At 40.3% G+C, this 22,300-nt stretch overlaps 1 protein-coding gene across 1 annotated transcript; it reads left to right on the forward strand.

Moving 5' to 3' along the window:
- Positions 1-1,740: 1,740 nt before the first annotated feature.
- On the forward strand, positions 1,741-22,071 carry LOC135476506 (uncharacterized). The gene is made up of 3 exons (XM_064756542.1): positions 1,741-3,080; positions 18,226-18,419; positions 18,987-22,071. The coding sequence occupies exons 1-3, from the start codon at positions 2,762-2,764 to the stop codon at positions 20,826-20,828; spliced, it is 2,355 nt and encodes a 784-aa protein (XP_064612612.1). The 5' UTR covers positions 1,741-2,761; the 3' UTR covers positions 20,829-22,071.
- Positions 22,072-22,300: the final 229 nt, after the last annotated feature.

A 22,300-nucleotide genomic window follows, 5' to 3' on the forward strand; every position in this document is an offset into this window, starting at 1 on the left:
CAAAGCATTATGCAACGTGGACCCAATTCACCAAACATCGGATAAACGTATTCCATCACACAAATCACACAATCAGTCACGCTAGTCGTGGATCAACTGTGAAACCCAGCACAACACGGAAACAGAAATATAATTCACGTTAGGCCTAATATTACCATCAACGTTAAAACATTTCCCATACATTATAAAATAAGCTATCAGGTAAACCGTGAAAACCGTGTGTTTTTTTTTATACAAAGCACTGAAAAAAGAGACATATCTATGTGGATATATAGTGGATATCCAAAACTACTGAAACAAACTTCGCCATGCAGTTCGGTTGATGCTTGCTTGCTTGCTTGGGGTTTAACGTCGTACTCAACAATTTTTCAGTCATATGACGACGAAGGAGTCTTTAGGGTGCATGTACGTGTAATGTACCTCCTTGTTGCAGGTCGGATTTCCACCGCTCTTTTATTTAGTGCTGCTTCTGTGCTATCCGGGCTGGTAGTTCAGTTGATGCAGTTGCCTATCTGTAAGGCCATCCTACATACACCAAATAAAAAGAGTGTTTTTTTTTTCTTTCTTTTTTTTTAACTGGATTTCCAAACTGGATTCTGAAGCCACTTTGAAATCAGCCAGAATGTAGCCTACCAAGCCGGATACGGAGGCTTATAAGAATACTCTCTGCCTATACATTAATATCTAGCCAGGTTATATGCAGATTTGTTTTCGAATGTGTAACTGTGTGTTCGTGTAAGCTAGATCGATCAAAATATTACATCGGAATTTGATTATATATAGATCATGTCACTTTTGTTACATGTAGCCCATATGCTACAGATACGCCACAGCAACTGTTTGTCTCACATTGATTGCCCCTTACGTGAATGTGCCAGTATAAACGCATGTGATAGACATATCATTGCCCAAATAACCTTGTGTGATATATAGCTGTGTTTTTCATACTAACTGTAAATAATAGTTCTGGCCCAGAAACACGTTTCTTTATGGCATAAATCATGTCACAAGGCATAATTTAAAGAAACACACAGATCCAATCAACCGCCCAATTACTTTGATACATGTATAGGTCGCCGTGCACTCCGGAATTGTTCTTTTCTACGGTGGCCATTTCTGACCATATTTTGCCCACTGAAATTTCACCAAATGAGCACTAAAACGAACTACATGTATTTCAAGCCCAAAATACCGATGTAACGTCATTGATACCCACTTTGTCCCAACAGATCACCATATGTCGAATGTAGATTCCAATTTCATAAAAGCATATTCCTCGGAGGGAAAAATTCTACAATAAAACTGTTTTTCGGGATATGTCCTTCAGTTTTCTTGTTTTCTTTGCCTTTAACAAACTCAAGTGACTGAGTGCTTGGGGTTTAACGTCGTTCAAAAAACTCGAGAGTAAACCCTCATACATATACATATTTCTATATTTGTACATGTACATATTTGAATCTAGCTTTATAGGGAAGAATCTAATAAAGTCTGAAAAAAGCGCAGTCTTAATTATCACGATATGAAGCTGGTTTGTGAATGTTAAGTTCTATATCTGTACTCGCAGCGTTTTATTTTGATCGTGCCCAAGATGCTGTGCAACCCGTGTCGACCTATAGTTGTACGGCGTCCCGTTATCGTTATAGATTTTTTTAGATTCAGAGTCAGATTGCAGGTAAGCCACAGGTAGAAGAGAAGAGAGAAGCTGACTGAATTGATCAGTCAGACGCTGGTTAGCATGTACCTCACGTGTTGGTTACGGCAGGAAGATGCCTGGCTGTGTATGGTAAACTAGGCCGTCAGGTTACCGAGTTGTGGACCGTGATGTGTGTTTCACGGTAGCTACGGCTTGGTAGGACGCGTACATTTGTATATAATAATCGTAGACCATGTGTGTAATGTATGTATAGCGGACTCGTCTTATGTGTCGTACACAGGGCTCGTATATCGACATGAGAGTATATACGTAAACACAGCACTACATTTGAAGAAGAGAGGCTTTCGTTGCTCAGTTCACACGGCTCGCTGGACCGACACTGCCGGGCAGATCGTAGCGTCCTCTAGCCGGGCTTACATCGGTATTTACCCGTCGAAACATCCCTAAGCCGGCGTTGTTAAGCTAGCTGAACTACCGGATAGCCTTTATGTGGATGGAGCAAGGTGGGTACAACCGATCAGGTACCAGGGAGTCTGGATGAACCGGTGGTTGTCATTAGTACAGGTATACGTCAGGGGAGGCCGGCTAAGGACAGTTAAGCCACATCAACCCCTCCCCCTTGAGCAACGACTATATGTACCACTGATTGTCAAAGGGAATGTTAGTGATCTATTTTTACGGATGTAGGTCTATGCACCTTTTAGACACCGTTGTCGCCACTCGGGCTCTGATGTGCATTTTGAGGTTGAATCCCTGGTCCATATAGGGCAGCAGACCCGGACGTCATACCCTAAGCGGACAGTCGTGTATTGCACCGACCTGAAAGCCAGCGAGGATAAGTGGCAAGAAACTCAGCTGGTTAATGTTGATACGCGAGCTGAAGTTCTGGTAGCTCAGACACACATGTTCGTTAGTGTCACGGGAGGCGACTGGAGCCAGCACGTTTGACGGTTGACAAGCTCCGGTTAAAAGCCTACATATACTTACTGTGCAACAAGACATATGGCTAGTAAAATGTAATTTTGCGTTGGTTAACTACGATTTTCGTTCAACAAGACACGTGGCTCGTCTAACTTTCGCCAAGGACATCAAAGCCTCACTGCCAAAATGCCTAGAAAACGAAAGCAGCCACAGATGCGGGGCAATTCTGGTAACGACACCTCCACCGAGAACAACAACAACAACGGTCCGGTGGTGCAGTCGGGGAAACTGACTGGAAGCGAAACATATAGAAATGGTCAGGTCCCGCTACCGATGTTAAAAAAGAGAGAAGCGCATTGGAAGGACTGCGAGGATAGCTTCATCTTCCCTAGATGTACCCCTTGGTTGGTGTTTCTAGTGACTCTTATAGGGCGTGTGGTTTACGTCAGCCAGGTGAAAAATTGGTGGATTTTGCATCCGGATGAGGTGTTCCAGTCAGTTGAAGGTAAGCACTTCAGCCAAACATGTTGTACACACTAAAATCGTAATCTGTTAAAGTTTAACAATACTATGTTTTGTGCTCAAATTACAGCAGGGTTGTTTTGTGAGGTTGATACTATATCCCAGCTAGGTTTAGGCCTACGTTGGTACAAAATTTTACCTAGTTTATCTGCAACTTGAAAACTTTTCAGAGTGAGACTTTCCAGATACATAACTTTTCTTTAACATAAAGAATCATTTTCATGGTACTTATTTTTACAAATAAGGAAACGTTAAGGGATTATAAAGACTACTGTAATTTTAATAGAAATGTTTTCCTAAAGGATTAGCAATACTATGCATCTGCATAATTTACCATAAGACATAGGAGTTTCCATTTCCAATCGCGCAATAACTAAGCCAACGAGTTTTTCTGAGAAAAAATTAACCTTGGTTTGACGACACATATATAGTTCTCTCATTTACATGTTTTTATATTCGGGAAAACATCTGTCAGGTATGCTAAAATTGCTAAAATTCGGTATATCTATAAAAACAAGACCTATACCTAATCGAGACAACTTTATGCGTATATCCATACATTCGTTTCGTTAATTTCGGTATATATATATACATTTCTTAAAATGACAGTGATTTGTATATGCGTGTGTTCACTGCTAACAATCAGCAGATACCATCTATAGCACAGGTTATATGTATATACTCTTCTATTGCCATTTTTATTTCACATTCCATAATCTCACAAAATATGAATATGCGCATAAATTTATTATGTATGCACTCTGTGTAAGTTATAAGCTTTGTTTCTGACAAGGTTGAATGAATATGGGCTGTACTGCATCAAAAATATATCATGGTCACGTAGTAATAATTGTCAATCTCTAAAACGGAATATTAAGTGCTCCTCAGGGAATGAATTTTCCATAATGTAGATTATTTCCACACGATATACGCATAAACAAGTCCTCCATTTTGGTTATGAACGAGAGAACGAGGCAGAGAAAAAACTAATGGCATATGGGAATTTGATCCCATTTGTCTACTTGATGTGTATCGCTCTCTTTGAAAGTTATTGCGTTTTATTTATAGCGCTATAAAATGTCAGCGTTGTTTAACACTCCTGATATCAGCCGAAAGTTGGTGGCACCCTTGTGGACAATAAATGCTTTCGCGGAAATGAAACTTAATCTCCAATCACAACAGAGGGAGGGGGGTGGGTATGCGAGATTATGTGTATGTCGATGTTGTGTTTCCCGGTCGCCAGGGATTTGAAACGCTGAAATGCTCTCAACGTAACGTTGTGCCCCTTTCATTTATTCCGTCGTATTTCTCTATAAGTTTACAAAGGACTTCCATGTGTGATTTTCTTGGGCCCATGTATAGGTTATGTAAGATGCCTGATTCATGCCACATACGTCTAGATGTCCTACCAATCAAGCACCCCCTTACAGGAGGGATTCATGACACACACGTCTTGATATTTTACCAATCAAACACCCTCGTATAGGAGGGAAAACTAGAACTTTTGGACCAAATATTTTGATAGTCAGGAAATTATTAACACACACAAAATGAGATAAGGTATAAATTTCCATATGTGCCCAGAGAATAAAGAGAGTCAACATTAGATATGAGATCTTTTTCATTCTTCCCAGCTTAGATATCAGAATTACGAAAATAGTTAATGCCTTCGATCAGCTGATCTCAGGGCTTAAGGGCAACGTATACCTGAAACAGTCATGTTTTTGTTTTCAGTACAGCCTAATATTTCATTCGAACAATTGAGATCAAGTTCGAATTTCGGGTTATTGTCGACAAAATTATAATAGATATTCATGTCTGGAGTTTTAATGGTGAAGAGGAAATGAATATGTCTAGAATGCTTGTTTGTTTATCTATTTATTTATTACTTTGGTTATATATCCGACTGACGTTAAACGCTGTGTTCAAGAATATTTCCAGAATATTATGTTTGTCAGGTTCATTGAATAGGGAATCAGTGTTTTCAGTACTGGATATCAGTTCACGGAGAAAAGCGTCTTCTCTTCTTGCTCATCGTACATTATACATTACGATATGTATGTATTGCCTCGGCTATAGCGTGTTGACATGAAGGTATGTGTTATTTGGCCGTGCATACACGCATCTATATAATCATCGACAAAAGCAAAAGGTCACCTGCTCCAGTCCAAAGAGAAAGGCAGGAACCTCTCCACATGTATACCTTCCTTCGATTTCCCTACAGCCGTTCAACTTCACACTTGACGGGTTGTATTGCTGAGGACACAAGGAAGAATTTGCGTACCGGTATTCAAAAAATGGCATATGATAATTTATTTATATCATAAATTATATGGGGCAATAGTGACGTCATAATACTTTCCTTATTGTGAAATGAATACTGTACAAAGTATATAGAGATATGCAATTACACAGATATAAGAGACCTATGGACAATTTCAACGGCATTGAACTGTATTGTGTATAATGAATGTACGATTACGACACCCAGTAAGGCATATGTATGGATGCAGGCGAAGTTTTCTTCTTACACGAAGCACTACACACACACACACACACACACACACACACACACACACATATATATATATATATATATATATATATATTGCTACAATATAATATTGCAGTTCAATATTATAAAAATTGCTACGTTTCTGTATATATATATATATATATATATATATATATATATATATATATATATATACAGAAACGTGCTAGCTAAGTCGCCTCCCGTGACACTAACGAACATGTGTCTGAGCTACCAGAACTTCAGCTCGCGTATCAAAATTAACCAGCTGAGTTTCTTGCCACTTATCCTCGCTGGCGTTCATATCTACAACTACAAACACAGGCCACAAACCACGTCCTGTAGGCCAAATACTATGGGACACTAAATATACATGCATGGCCACAAACCACATCCTGTAGGCCAAATACTATGGGACACTAAATATACATGCATAAAATTTAACGCCCCACTCCACTTCCGAAATATACCCATTATCATTTAAAAAATTGCTACGTTTCTGTATATACACAGAAACGTATATATATATATATACAGAAACGTAGAAACGTAGTGTCCCATAGTATTTGGCCTACAGGATGTGGTTTGTGGCCTGTGTTTGTAGTTGTAGCCGTGCAAGTGGATTTTTTTCATAAGCGAACCAGCATGCGCCGTGACTATTTCCTTTTTTAGTCGATTTTTATTGTGTAATCTAATTCATTTACACACAGAAGCATGTTCCCTAATCACCATCCAGATTAGCGCTATTACCTGAGATCACGTGACCATAAATCACACGTGCTTGTGCATCAACAATACCTCTGTACCTGTGTGACTTAACAGCTGAATCGTGAACTGCGGCGATAAGCTTCAAACGGCTACCAAAATTCTCCTAGCTGACAGGCTGTACAGAGACTGCCAAGAAATGTGAGAGAGTAATTATAATCTGGGTCTTTCTTTCCCTCGAGGAAATATTTACACGTGCTCAGCTTTTCAAAAGGCTGGTCACAAACAGGAGATTTCTTATCAGTGGTTGTTATCTTCTGAATAAATTACCACGCTTGACCTGGTTTACTAGTGAAAATCGTAACGTGTTCGCTGAAGCGGAACGGACTGTGACAATCTTGGGGTAAAGTTCACGCGGCCTTTTTCGTCAATTTTGCTTATTTTTGTTTTTTTTTTTTGCTTTTTTTTCTTCTGCGATTTTTCTCCTTTTTTGCGGCCGCTTTCGAGTTTAACGTGGGAAGAGTAACTATAGTATGAACTCAAATATCCGTCTTTTGCTTTGCACTATCAGCCTTACGTCTACTGCAGAAAATACGTTCCAGACACAGATATCTGTACACAAACGTTCTTGTAAAACGCTGGCAGTTCGCTTGAACTCATATTGAACACAGTTTGTGCTGAGTGCATACCGCAACGCGGCTCGATAACTAATAAATTATGCGAAAATGCAGTATATGTGTAAGTCCTTCAGTGAAACATTTTTTGATGCTCATGTATTGAAAACTTTAATTAATAATGATCGTTTTATTTTATTGACAACGCCACTTGTTCATTTTTGAAAATCGTTCTTTTGAAACGTGAGTATTAGACTGTGAAGAATTACATGGGTATATATCGTTTGTTTGGACAGCCAAATCCAAGCGAACATCGCCGAAAGCATCCGACAAGACTTTCCACTCAGCCGATCGATTTGGCATGCATGGACTGAGAGGGGTGGGGATGGTGGCGTGTTGAGGTGGGGTTGCTGTATCATTGGAGCAGGTTTAGCCACCACCTATGTTTATTTTCCTCCATATGCTTGGGAATTCTCCAGGTATAAAGTGACAATTCCCGAGAGCTTCGCCAGAAAAGTTATTGTCAGAAAGTTATTTTAAAAAAATGTATACACCAAAGAAGCTTTTTGGAAACCTACCAGAGGGTTTGTTGGAAAGCGAGTATGCGAAACAATATTTATTCCTGTATACATACATCATCATGTAAATGCCACTAACACGTACAGCGGAACTGAAATCCGAAGGCTATGTCTCTTTGATTTCTGAGTAATAGCGCGATCGATCTCGTTATTTTCTTTCTCTGTGGATTTCCACACAACCGATCCACGCACCGAGGTTTGTATCGATCCTGAAATTTATGTTAACATCACACGTTAATTAGCTTATTTCTTCATGTTAACATAGCCTTATATCTCCCAAATCTTTGTGTGATCAGAGATTGTTTGATTGTGGGCTCTCATGGCTTTCAACACTCACGCTATCATTAAAGAATACAAACAGTCAGGTCTCTGATTGATGTGCAATCAGAACTTCCATTTAGCTTTCTGACACGATGGAAACGACTAGTATTTAGCTATCTAAAAAAACACGCATGTTGTCAGCATTGAAATGCCCTGTTTAGCACGTCCACGGTTTGCCGAACAAGCTTGTCGATCAAACAGAAAAATCAGTTATTCGGAACTAACTGTGATAACCTGTAGAGTTGAAGGTGGAATGTCATATTAGCATTCCTCAGCTGTGTACATTTTATTGTGTCTATACAGCTAGAGATCTCGAGAAACCTAATGGCCAAGAAAAAATCAGGGTTTTTTGCGCCCTTGCACTCGCAAATCCAACGCAATACAGAGAACTCGTTAAAATTTCCTTTTCTACAAGTTACGGTGTTTTAGGTATGCTGGAATCGACAGTGTTGCACAAATTTAATCTGTATGTATCGCACCTAGAAAAAACACTTTCATGTCTTGCATGGAAGTTAAAATATTTTGCAATAATTGTGTTTGTTTTGTTTCCGTGTGTAAGAAGACCAAACTCATGGTTACAAATGAATGTATAGACATGTCTTCATGTCATACATGAATGTATAGATATGTCTTCATGCCACATATAATTGTATAGACATGTCTTCATGCCACATATGAATGTATGGACATGTCTTCATGCCACATATGAATGTATAGACATGTCTTCATGCCACATATGGGGGACTCCGTGGCTCAGTCGGTTAAAGCGCTAGCGCAGCGTAATGACCCAGGAGTCTCTCACCAATGCGATCGCTGTGAGTTCAAGTCCAGCTCATGCTGGCGGCCGTACGTGAGAAGGTCTGCCAGCAACCTGCGGATGGTCGTGGGTTTCCCCCGGGCTGTGCCCGGTTTCCACCCACCATAATGCTGGCCGCCGTCGTATAAGTGAAATATTCTTGAGTACGGCGTAAAACACCAATCAAAAAAAAAAAAAAAATCATGCCACATATGAAGGTATAGACATGTCTTCATGCCACATATGAAGGTATAGACATATCTTCATGCCACATATGAATGCATAGACATGTCCTAATCCCACATATGAATGTATAGACATGTCTTCATGCCACATATGAATGTATAGACATATGGCGTATCTCCATGTCACGCTTGCCAAACTCATGATGTGACCATCCGGAACATCTGTGATCATAACCGTACGGACGTAATACACACAGTACACACATCAAAGCGTGTCATGCTCCAGTGAACACAATTACTACTCCATATCTCGTATAAACACGCAATGTAATATTGCATGCGTTCTGCACAATTTCCGAGAGGTTTTTCTGTCTATTTCCTTTTATCGACAAGGCATATTTTCACACGGGACTCACCGTGGGAAACCAGTTGATGCTTCATCGTGTTAAATTTCATTTGCACGTTCTGGAGAAATTCGGGAGAAATTAACTAAAGCCGACAAAGAATAGTCAACTATTTCCTCACGTGATAATTTGTATACGTTGACCTTTATATATGCCCTTAGTTATCTTCAGAATTCCTAGCTTACCTCTACAGATATGCAAGTATCTCCCCCGGAAACACGTGTGACCATTTGCTGACTATCACACTGTCGCCGATGTTCTGGTTTTAATCTCTCGACTGTGGTCTTTTATATTGTTTAGCCTTTTATATTGTGTTCCCGCATAAACCAGGATTCTGCTGGTGGACTAAGTGTCCCCGAGCCCTGGACCCTTGGCATTGTTTTCACTTGACTGTATATTAAATGTTATGACAGCCGAGCATTTTCAGTAATTCTAGACCAATAATTTACAACTAACGTCACAATATTTTGACCTAGTTCTGTTTAAGTCATGGTGCTAGGGAAGTGCACGTTGCTTAATTTTAAGCCCATATAAGAACAGTTACAATAAAATCCTGACTACGGTAAATTGACAAGAGACCAAGTTTCATCAGTTACTTGTGACCATTTGCACGCTATCACGCTTCGTCTGTGCTCTGGTTATACTCTCTATGCTGTCTTTTCTTTAGTGTTGTTTTTGTTGCTTGATATAGGTAGAGGCAAAAAAATGAATATATATGCCTACAATACTTCAATGGGTATATCTAAATGTTTTCTTAAGTGTATCCATTTCAACGATGCTTTGACTAGTCCACCGTGCAAGGCAAACACCTCTAAGCTTACGTTATCTACCTCACCTTCCGCTTCGGGAGCGGTAGCTCCAGGGTCAATCCTGGGTCGAGTCACAATTAAGACCTCAGAAGAGGAAGTTGTAATTTCCTCGCTTGGCGTTCAGCATGAAGGGGATAGTGCAACGACTGGTTGACCCGTATCAGTCTCTTTATTTGATAAAAACAATGTAATCTTTCACGAAACCAGTGTATATATTATTTCACGGTATTTGTGTTCAATCATAAAGAGACGCATTAAGTGATAATTACACGAAATCGGCACTATTCTTTGAAACTTCCAAAAGCAAAAGTATATAAGTTTTGTCAAATCCAAATTATGAAGGCGATACATGAACCAGTTGTAATTAATGATAAACCGGTTATTATTTTATCAGGGCGGTTCTCGGTTAGGAATATATACATGTATCTTTGTTGACATCTAAGGTATAGAATGTGTTTTTCTGCGTCCATGAGTAACAATGGTATAAATGTATACCTGTTAACAGCCTACGGTATCTCAGTAGGTGGTCTGGGGCAGTATTAAGGTCAGTAATAACAACATTTAGGGATAAGGTACTAATACAGGGCCAAATAAAAAGCTATCTGAATAATCAGTATTCCTTGGGCTACCTGAGCATGGCTCGTAACATGGTAGTGACTAGTTAATAATGAAAGCTGTCATTATATATAAATGCATGTATGCTAATGCGGTATATATGTACGCCCTTCATAGTGTGTTAAGACGAGACACACGAACGAACATCAAGATTGACAATCCACGTGAAATAACCGATCGGACAAAATACACATTTCAGGGCAACAAGAACGGCTGGGAATGTCAATAATAAAGGGTTAAAGTGTCAAAAAATGAAGGCGTGAAGTATCAGTAATTAGGCTTGAGGTGTTTAATAAAGGATTGGAGTGTTAATAATAAAGGATTGGAGTGTCCGTAATAAAGGATTGGAGTGTCAATAATAAATGATTGAAATGTCAATAATAAAGGCTTGAAATGTCAATAATAACAGGTTTGTAGTGTCAACAATACGGGTGTGTTTTAACGATGTTTATACAGTGTCTGTTGTGGCCAAAATCGTGTCTACCTCCACTCAGTATTGATCACAGAAGCGTGGGGCGCGTGCGCATATGACTATCACCCTGTCGTTAGATCACTTTTGACAGACAGTCTCCCCTGATTTCATATAGTATGGCCGTCGTACTGGGATGTTTACGCATGTCATTTCTGTCCGCCCCAAACGAGTGGCCTCCAAATATATAAGTCAACTAAACAGAAGCACCAGGGCCGGGGAACGAACAAACATAGCGCTACCGCTGTCTGAATTATTATTAACCCTTACTTTATACCTATCCCCCGATCCAGATAGCATTTATACCTATATAGACAAGATAAAACCTTTCGTGGCCCGGCTGGGTGAAGAGGACAGACACTTCAACTTGTCACTTGTCACGAGTTAATCATGACACAGGGTCGTTCTTGGTTGGAGTTTCGCCGTAGCTATGCCAGATGGATACATGGAACTTTCGTCGTGAGCGCCGCATTTCGGAATAGGACTTACATGTCCAGGTGTCTATAATCTGACGGACCTTTTCATATTCCATGAACATCTTATCTGCCCTAGGAATGTGCATCTATCAAACATACCATCACGTGATCTGGATTTTGAGACCTCTTTTTACATGCCTGAAGAAATAAAAACATATAGATTTCTGAAAATCATTTAACGTCTCCTATTTTATAGAATTTGATCATACTTCTAAGCATAGCATAATTTGCAAATGCGTACCTGATATATCCACAAGTCAATTTTTCGAGATTTTTACAACAACAGAGTGACGTCCCTTGGTTATATAACGTCGTCGCTTTACGGCACAGTAGGGCCAATCTGGTAATTTTAACATGCGGTCGTATATAGAATATAGAGTACTAATTAAAAAGGCATTAGACTGATCTCCTGAATCATGTTTTTGGATGGATTTGGGTTCCCAATATTGCAAAAATAATGATGTTATCCCGGTACTTTGATCTAAAAACGATCAGTACCATCTTATAAGATAGGCAGTTAGCGCCACCGTGCCGTGAAGTGGCGACGTCATCTTGCAATAGGACATCACTCTGTTGTCGTAATGACGTAGCTCGAAAACTGCGTATTGAGACAAACCAAGAGCTTTGTAATAAATAAGAATATTGTAATGGAGACAGACGGTGTGATTTAGCAGATTTCCACTTTTTTTGGTACCATGTAGTTTTTCAGACTTATTACAGGCATTTAAAATATTAGTCTAGACGTTACCACACATGTACAAAAAACATCATAGCAGTTTGTTGTCTGAACACTTTTAAAACGATGCATTGGGATTTGCTATCTGTGGTGTTTGTACGTTGTCATTTGATATGCATTAAATTATTTTTCAAAAAGACTTTCGAGCCATGCAGTCTGAATTGATTTTTAGCCGATGTCTCAGCAACGTGTTGTGCACACCCTGTCGTAGTGGTGGAGAAAACGTAATACATCTTGTATATATTCTGAGGATGACGGAAGAATAGAGCTTTTAATTTATTTACTTACCTACTTGATTGGTATTGTACGCAAGAATATCTCATACGACGGTGGCCAGCATTGTGATGGGAGGAAAGTGGGCAGAGCCCGGGGGAAACTCAGGATCATCCGTAGGTTGCTGACAGACCTTCCCCACTTACGACAAGAGGAAGTCAGCATGAGCTGGACTTCACAGCGGACGCTGGTGAAGAAGCTCTTGGGTCATTGGGCTGCCCTAGCATGCTAACCACCAGGCTACGGAGCTTCTCCCCGACACCCCCATTTTCATTTGGATTCAATATGATATTTATCTATATCTTCCCTTGCGCAATCCCAATCGAAAACGCTGGTCATTGGGACGGGTTTTGTGTTACAACCACAATGCGTTCATAAGCACTTCTCGGCGACAGAACAGAATCGTGGAAATTCAAACGGCTTGTAAACGCTTACACAATTTACAGTTCGTGTGTTATTCTGTGCCCATCCCCGGATTTACTGTGCAGATTCTCCGCTTGTCTATATACACTGCGTGTCTGCGAACGTATTGACACAATTTACGACAGCTTGTTCGACCCTTCTCTTATTTTCTCTTTGTTAATTTGGCTCCCTACAGGTGACATTACTTGAAAATCATAAGTATGTGTGTAAGTGTAACATAGGGATATAGGATTTCCCTATATAAGCTTGTGTAATGATAGATTTGACACTTCCCTGTGACCCTTACCCAGTTTATTGAAGATGACCTCATTAGAGGTGAGAGTCTTTTTAAGCAAAGGCTTGGAATTTCGGGCGTGGCTAAAGCCTCTATGTTTTTCATGGATCCACCTTTTTTGTTCAAACTTTCTTTAGAAAAATACGGGGCGTACATATGCCTAGACTGGTTGAGAGACTTTGAGAGGGTTTTAAATAAACCTGAGATATTGGCAGCTCACCGTCCATGTATATATTTCCATGGTATATTGTGTACTATGAAATGCTCTTCCCCTTCCCAGTAGACATGGATGTTAAGAAAATATCTCTAGGTTATATATTCAACATAATGAACTTACCTGTTGGCACACCCGGTATTTTACAATTTAGTTTACTTGCAGGTTTCATAACTCTTTGAACATTATTTTCGGACATATTATGCGTACCTCCCAGAAGGCTGGTCTCAATGCCAGTGCTTATGGTGCTGCCTCACTGGTACACTATGCGAAAGACACCAGATATGGAGCGCTATATCCGTGCAATGACACTTTTATACAAGCTCAATACGAATTTTAATTATATACAAATTCAGTGATTTGTGTACCAGCATTTGACGCCAAAATAGGACTTAACCAGAACCGTAGATGGTATCATGTACGTGGATGTCCAATATGTCGCATACTAAGTGATTAAGTCGCTGTGAGTTCAAGTCCAGCTCATGAGGGCTTCCTCTCCGGCCGTACCTGGGAAGGTTTTCCCGCAACCTGCGGATGGACGTGGCTGTCAAATAAATAAATGAATCGTAGGCCTACATGCACTTACCAATTTTTCAGTCATATGACGACGAAGGATCATTAGGTATGTGCTCAAACACTATGGACTCACGTGGGAGGGTGAGTCCATATTGCCAAAGAGCAACAAAGAGTGATAGATGGAACGTTTCACATTAAATGACTCAATACTGCATAATGTTGGTTGACGTCGTACATATATACGTCGAAATATTCTTGTGTAGGACTTAAAACATCAAATAAATAAATAAATAAATAAATGACCCAGTAGGAGAGCGTTTCCATCCTGAAATATAATCGTCTGTACCGCTTTGATGGAACGACTATCCTAATGATGCCATCTTATTTCCCCACATGTGGAACTGGTGAAGACTTGTATGTTCAGGGGTTTGACAGTTGAATCGCGATCCTGCATATGATTGGTCAGATCCGGGCCGCACAATTTTGCTACATTTCTCTCGTTCTGCATCATGTTCAAATATAGTTTTAGTGAATTTTGGCCTAAAACTCAAAGGAAATATACCTGTATATGATAAAGTGCTTTGGAAAATCTCATCAAACAGAATGCACAAGTCTAGTGATAACCTCTGACCCACATCTCAGCGTCCTTTGTATAGGTCTCACAGTTCTAAGATTACCTCCCCTGATCACTGTGGTTGATTATATAAACTCGCCCGTAAAACTGAGAGATGGCATGACAACGAAAATTTGCAAATAGGGGTGTTGTCAGTGCGTAGTCTCACAGTCCTCAGATTACATCAAGTAGTCTCTTTTTGCAGCCTAGTCATTTTACGAAAGGTTAGGTGAAAAGATAACAATGATAGTTTCGTGTGATAAATGGAACGTTTCAAATTGTTTAATTGTTATCTTCTACATTTGATAGTGTCGTGCAGTGATTTACATTCAAAGATAACCTCTGGAGCGGTAGATCCAGGGTCAATCCTGGGTCGAATCACACCTAAGACCTTAAAAGAGGAAGTTGTAACTTCTTTGCTTGGCTTCCTCGCATGAAGGGGATAGTGCAACGACTGGTTGACCCTTATCAGTATAATGGCTCGGGCGGAGCGACTTACTTGCCTTCGGTAAGTCGTCTCAGTGAAGCAGCACTAGTTAAAAGAGCGGTGGAAATCCGTCTTTGCAACAAGGAGGCACATTACATGCACTCTAAGGATTCCTTCGTCGTCATATGACTGAAAAATGGTTAAGTATGACATTAAATATCAAGCACTCGCTCACTCAAAGAGGACCATCTTTTTTCTTTACTTCCAAGAACAAATCACAACCTTCACGACGTCTTTCTCATGGTATAGCAAATAATGCAAAACCACTCATAATAAGAAGACAGCGTCGTTGTTTGGATGTGTGTAAGCGACGAAAAGAGCCATTCGTCACATTTTTGGCTGTGATTATCTGAATAATGGGTGCTAATAAATCAGACGGATAATCACCTATATTTGTGTTAGAACAGGTGTAGATTACGAGCAGTCAACATACCTGAGGCAGGTGGGGTCGGGGATTAGACCGGCTTAAATGAGTGTGTTTCGGGGTCATCTTTTCCTGCCGCAGAATGAAAAGGCACCCAAGCGTGTCTTGTCTGTATAAGCTGGCTTTCGCCGAACACCCCAGAGTCTGTAAAATAAAATGGGTGTTATGTTCAGCTTTAGAATTTATCCACTTGAAAAAAACTGCTATTGTATTTCTTTTCTAACGAATGTACCCTACTCCCTAAAACGGCTGTTTCTTCCGGGCTCGGTCCGGTTTCCCCGCTCTCTGTCTGGTTCCACCGGCTATGTCCGGTTTCCCACCCACCATAATGCTGGCCGCCGTCGTATAAGTCAAATATTCTTGGGTATGGCGTAAAACACCAATCAGATAAATAAATAAAACGACCGTGCACCTTAAGTACGCTCAGGTGCATCAGAATTGAACATCTACAATTTTGTGTAATATAGATACGCAGTGTACTAGGGGTAAAAAAAATATGTACTGTGTATAATTTGTTGTGTACCTCTAGTACACAAACATGGTCATGAAGCTCTGTTTATTTATTTATTTATTTAGTTTTAGCGCCATACTAAATAGTTTCTCAACCTATTCACTCAAAAAAATTAATCTGTTAATTTTAACAGAGCATCTGTTGTCTGAGTAAGTGTATTCTTTTATTGACATACTATTCTGTCATATTTACTATAATATCCTTTTTAGTCTAAAGGTTTGGTTATGTCGAATTGATAGAATACGTGAGTTATACTTAAGAGAACAATCTGCTACTATACCAGAATATATTCTAGCATCACTCAGACAACAGAATTTCTGTTAAGATTTACAGATTAACTTTTTTTCATTGTACGACGTCAGTGAAGTTTATGATCGAGGGAACCGCTGAGCGTCATCAGGGACACTATTAGCATTACAGCTGAGAAATCACATATGGTGACACGGCCCTTAGATCTTGTTCTAATAATACTCCGTCCACCGTTCAAGTGGGCTCATTTGCCAATTAACCCCGCCCCAACTAGGAGTCCTGTTAGCTGAATAGCTCTCAAGGTGAGGAAATATCAGGTACGAAGAATAACGGGCTATACAGTTGTGTATTTTTGACCGGGTTACAGGCCTTATCCAAACATCAAACATCTCCGATATGTCAGCTCAACTCAATAGGATATTTCACGCTTCGTCGACTTCTAATCCTCACATAAAATCTTTTAAGATATAAAATAGATCAAGGCTGCTACCATGAGCAAAGACCATGATTGAAACAGGGAAGTTTGGCACCGACGAAAGATTTTATATTTCTTTTTGGCTGTCACCGTTGAAGCGTCCCCTATAAATACAATGTGGCGGAAGTTCGGTTGTTTCCTTGGTTTGTAAACCACCATTTTCAGAAGTTTGCATATATTTTTTTGATGTGAATATTCTGGGGCCACTTATACAGCTTCCTAACTAGACCTGGTAATATTTATCCTGAGTAGTCTAAAAATAAAAAAAATAAAAAAAAAATTCAGAAGTTGGAATCACGGTAGAATTGTTTACCGGCAATCTGTACGGTAAGCGGTTTTATCAAATACCAATTGCTGATTAGCAATTTTGTGCATGATATGCGTGCGTAGCCCTGAAAACCATATGCATTGTTGGAAATTCGTCATGATTGTACCTTAGTTTTTGTAATATTTTGTTAAAAGATAAATCTTATAGGGTAGATTTACAAAGTATCTAAATGTGATCATATCTGAGGGTCAGAGGTCAAATATGGCTAAGCGGTTTGGAGGCATCTGTTCTACACTTAAGTCATTTATGTGTCATTAAAATCGTTCACTCAAGGTTGTTTTCAACTTTCATTAGGATTTATTTATTTTATTTATTTGATTGGTGTTTTACGCCGTACTCAAGAATATTTCACTTATACGACGGCGGCCAGCATTATGGTGGGTGGAAACCGGGCACAGCCCGGGGGAAACCCACGACCATCCGCAGGTTGGTGACAGACCTTCCCACGTAAGGCCGGAGAGGAAGCCAGCATGAGCTGGACTTGAACTCACAGCGACCGCATTCGTGAGAGGCTCCTGGGTCATTACGCTGCGCTAGCGCGCTAACCGACTGAGCCACGGAGGCCCCTAACTTTCATTAGGAGAAAACATGCTTATGTTATATTTGCTACAATTTGCTATAAATATAATCAGTGTTATTTATAGCGAATTGTAGCAAATATAACATTAACTTCTTACCCAGTGTCAGAATAATGTGACTGGGTGGGGTGTCATGTCTCGTGTCTTCGGCATGATACTTCATGGCGGCAGCACTTGGATTCACCCTGCCACAAGAAGCCAATGTATGCACGCACATATGACTCCTCCTCGTCTTCCAGGCATTGCTTGGGTTGCTAAACACATTGACAGAGATACTAACTGCAAATGAGCTTCATACAACACGACTTAAACATCAAATGACAGAGAAAATTGTATAATAAATGACATATGCTTGTCAACTTTTGTGAATTACATGGATCTCAACGTCATCAGGAATAGTTTACGTGAGGCTTGCGTTCGAAAGTTTGTTCATACACGTCATATTTGTCCCCGGTATCCTCAGCAGATACATAACACAATGTGCAATCAGACAAATCCAATTTTCTCTTTTCTTCCCAACAGTGGCGTTCTCGGAGTTACATGGGTACGGGTTTCGGGCGTACGAGTTCCTGCCACCCCCCGAGTCACCACTTAGCAGTTCAGCTCGTCAGCAGGAGGCCAACCTCGGCATGCATAGCCTACGCTCCTTTCTCTACCCACGTGTATTTGTCCTCGTCATGCTGGTAGGAGACTGGCTGGGAATGAAACCGTTTTTGGTAAGTGACTGGTTAAATGATGTAAGGAGTGGCTATATGTATTAATTTATAAATAATATTTATTTATTTATGGGACTTAATGCCGTGCTAAGAACTGTTCACGTATATAATGGCGGCTAGGTTTATGGATGCAGGAAACCTGAGTGCCCGGAATACACGACCGCACTTAGCCAAGTATTTGGCAAACCCCCTGACTTAAAGTCACAGCCGAATAAACGAGAGCCTGAATTCGAACAAGTGACGTCACTGGACAAAGCCCTCTGCGGATCGTCGCAGCGGGCCATGTAAAAGTTATAAAAACACAGACTAAATTTACTTTTGGTCCACACACATTCAGTACCATATACACGACCGTCTCTGTCGTGTGGCAAATCCTCCCCAAGTTCAGGGTATCGTTTTTTCTCAGTGTGGCAAACTTACTAAATGCACAACCCTTCATTAAGACAACTTTGCCAATTTTTCGTATTATCCCAACGCTTACTCACAAAGCTCAGTCTTTAATATTTAACCTATCTGGGTGCTAGCTTGAAATCGTTTATAATACTCGGTTTTCTTTCCTTGTTTCAGGTTGCCAAAGTGTTCCACGCCGCCGTGACGTCCACATTGCCGCTTGCCACCTATTTCTTCACATCCACTGTGTTTCATTGCCATGACATTGCCTCTCTGTCCAGCATACTTGTGGCATTCTCCGTGCACCTGACAGTTTTCGGGACGCACACTTTAATGAACAGCTTTTTTGCTCCAATTGTCCTCCTGTGCCTGGTGCCTATTTTAAAAAACTTCTTGGAGAATAAAGAATCAGAGGGAGAATACTCGACAAGCGGCTCCCTCAATGGTACGCGTTCCAATGGATTTATAGAAGTTCCAAAGGAGCATAAGCGTCAGTGCAACGGATATCTGTCTGACGAAACCCCACGTGTCAACAACGGAATGGCAGGAGAGTGGAACAGACCCTTGGTTCTGTTCTTGTCAGGGCTAATGTTAGGAGTAACCTGCTACATTCGAATCGATCTGGGTTTGTTTCTTGCCTTGATTATCGCCCCTCATTGTCTACGCACAAGGTCCAACCAGGTTCTCTTGACTTTTGATCTCCAAGTGTTCTTACCCATCATCCTGGGTTTCGTTTCCGGTATGTTGCTAGGCGGTCTTGAGGACTCATGGTCTTATGGCGTCTGGTTTCTGTCTCCGTATCAGTGGTTGAGATTCAATGTCGGATTTGACTTCGCCACTCTGCTGTTTGGAAAACAGGACTTGGATTATTATTTAAAGCGAATAGTAACCCATAACTTCTCATTGGTCTGCTTATCTGCATCGTTGGTCACAGTTTTGATCTACGCAGCCATCTCACACGAATTCCGCAGAGCACAAGGACGGAATTTAACATTGTTGTTAAAGCTGTTTATACCTTCAGTATTTCTGTTTATTATTTATACCCTCAAGGGACACAAAGAAATGAGATTTGTTCATAATCCCCTGGTGCTTCTTATAATAGTTTACTCCAGTGCAATCTTGTTAGCTCTGAAACACATCTTTTCACGAGACCTGACGAGAACTCGCGTGAAGTGGATTGTTTATTTATGCGTAAGTTTATACATTTTTAACCAATGGCGTGTGATGCCAACTCCTGTGGACCAGTCAAATAAACCATGGGTTTACAACTCGGGCTGGGACTCCAATCATGTGAACGACTGCTTTGACTTCATTGGCCAACAGTCCGACGTTCGTGGCGTTTTCGTTGACAGGAGCATACACACCAGTGCAGCCTTCAGCGTCTTACGCCAGGACGTCCCGCTTCTGTCGCTGATTCACTACGAGTTGTACGAGTTTGGAACTACGGCTTATCTCCCTTTATCATCCGTTACCATTTTTGGGCGGAAGGATACAGTGAACGTGCGAACTTTAAGCAGTATTTCCAACTACATTAGTATTTATAATAGCCATGAATATTTATTGAAACTTCTTCTAAAGAGAAAAGACTACAATTATCTAGTGATGAAAAAAGAGAAGACTTTTATCAACCGAGGATATGAACAAGTGTACAGTTCCGGAACAATGAAAGTTTTGAGGCGAACATTCGATAAAGGCGCGGAGGAATATCTGGCCAAGTTGGCGGACAGCCTTCCTATAGGCACAAACGCCACGATCCTGGAGTACGAAGGCAGCTGGTTGTTGACCTTTGGACTACTTCAGCTCGCGGAGGAAAGACTGTTGACCGCGTTGCAACTTGGCAACCCGACAGCGCGGCTGTTTCAAATCCTCGTGAAGACGTTCTTGGAGCAGAACAAGTTTAACCATGCACGTAAAGCCGAACAGCTGTGTATCGACAGTCTGGGATTGGATACTTGCCGAACCCCACAACCAAGAATTATTCTACATGAAGGTTACGATATTCAGCTTCCCGGGCGATAGCAACGTGAGAAACATACTACCTGTTCAAGTATTTAGTGTTTCACCAATTTTGTTTCTTGAAGATGGAGGCAGAGGAAGATACTATTGACAATGTCGGAGAAAAGCTCAAATTTTTGGTATAAAAACCGAGATTAGTAAAATTTAGTGCAGGTATTGTATTATAAATGAATCAGGCCAACGCACCAGTATATTTAAATCACGGACAGCGTGAAGAAAAATCAAAGAGAACAGGTTTTCATCCACCAATTTCAACTTTTAGTTTCTCTGGCTTAAATGCTGATTTCTGCTATGGGAAGCGAATACATGTAGCTTTAACTTCATACGTTTGTCTTTTAGCCTGGTGGCGCTGTGACCTGGCTTATACCTGTAGGACAACAGTATGACAGACCAGAGGCCGGATTCACGAACCATTTTAACGTTACGATATACGTAACTGAGCTACGTAATGCCAACCGTGCTGGCATATATGTGCGCGCAAACATACGAGATCTTCGTGTATCCGGTTCCGGACTGACGTCAGGTTGCTGAATATCACGTCTACTATCATAAAGCATAATCTTCAAACATACCACAAAAGTTTTAATGCAGAAAGGTTTCCTATTTTCTCACGAAGAAGTTGTTGATGTTATATGTTATTGTTATGTCCTGTAATTATTTAATTGTGTAGAATAGTAACTTATTTCAATAATGGCTGCCTTGTTTGTTTGTCTTTTTAATTATTTCGATTAAGATATTTTTAACTGTGAAGAATGCAGATGACATTGAAAAGTTAAAACGCAAGTATAGCTACAGTGCTTGTAAAATCTTTGTTGTTTACTGCACTGCATCACTCTATGCCTCTCGTTTTCTATATATACTAGTTATGTAGGCAAAGACAAAGGCAACATTGCTAGAAACTGCCGCCTGACACATACATGTACAGTAGGTCATTTACAGAAAGTATGTGACAAATTTTGATCATTTTTTCACCAATGCTCTTTAGGTTCTGTTAAATATTCGATAACATCACTTGGAGGTATTTGTCAAGACATCAACTTAAAGACAGTTTTCGAAAGGTTCTTAGAATACGTCTTTAATGTTAGTTTAGTCTGGCGTTATTTCTCCCCCCATCGCATTTGCATTGGTGCACGTCGTATTGTCTTATTCTCGTAAATTCTTGGTTTGAAACTTACAAATTTTAAATTTGTTTACATCCTTTCCATATTTACTTTTTTATCATCTCAATGAACGAATAAAAAACTGACTTGACTTTAATAACTGAAATGTTGTGTTTCATTTATAACAAATTTAAGTAATGCTACTACTCTTAAATAACTGAATGGCCAGGGTTCTGAATGGTTGGTTCTTTCTTCTGGGACTATAGGCGTTATCGGCGTGAGTACAAAAAGGGTTCATAAAGTTTCTCAAAGGGGCCGTAAAGTTACGCCGGTCCCAAGTGTCAAGTTAACGTATACCGTTCACAATGATTAAAG

Source organism: Liolophura sinensis, chromosome 10 (genome assembly GCF_032854445.1).
Source record: "Liolophura sinensis isolate JHLJ2023 chromosome 10, CUHK_Ljap_v2, whole genome shotgun sequence".
NCBI lineage: Eukaryota > Metazoa > Mollusca > Polyplacophora > Chitonida > Chitonidae > Liolophura > Liolophura sinensis.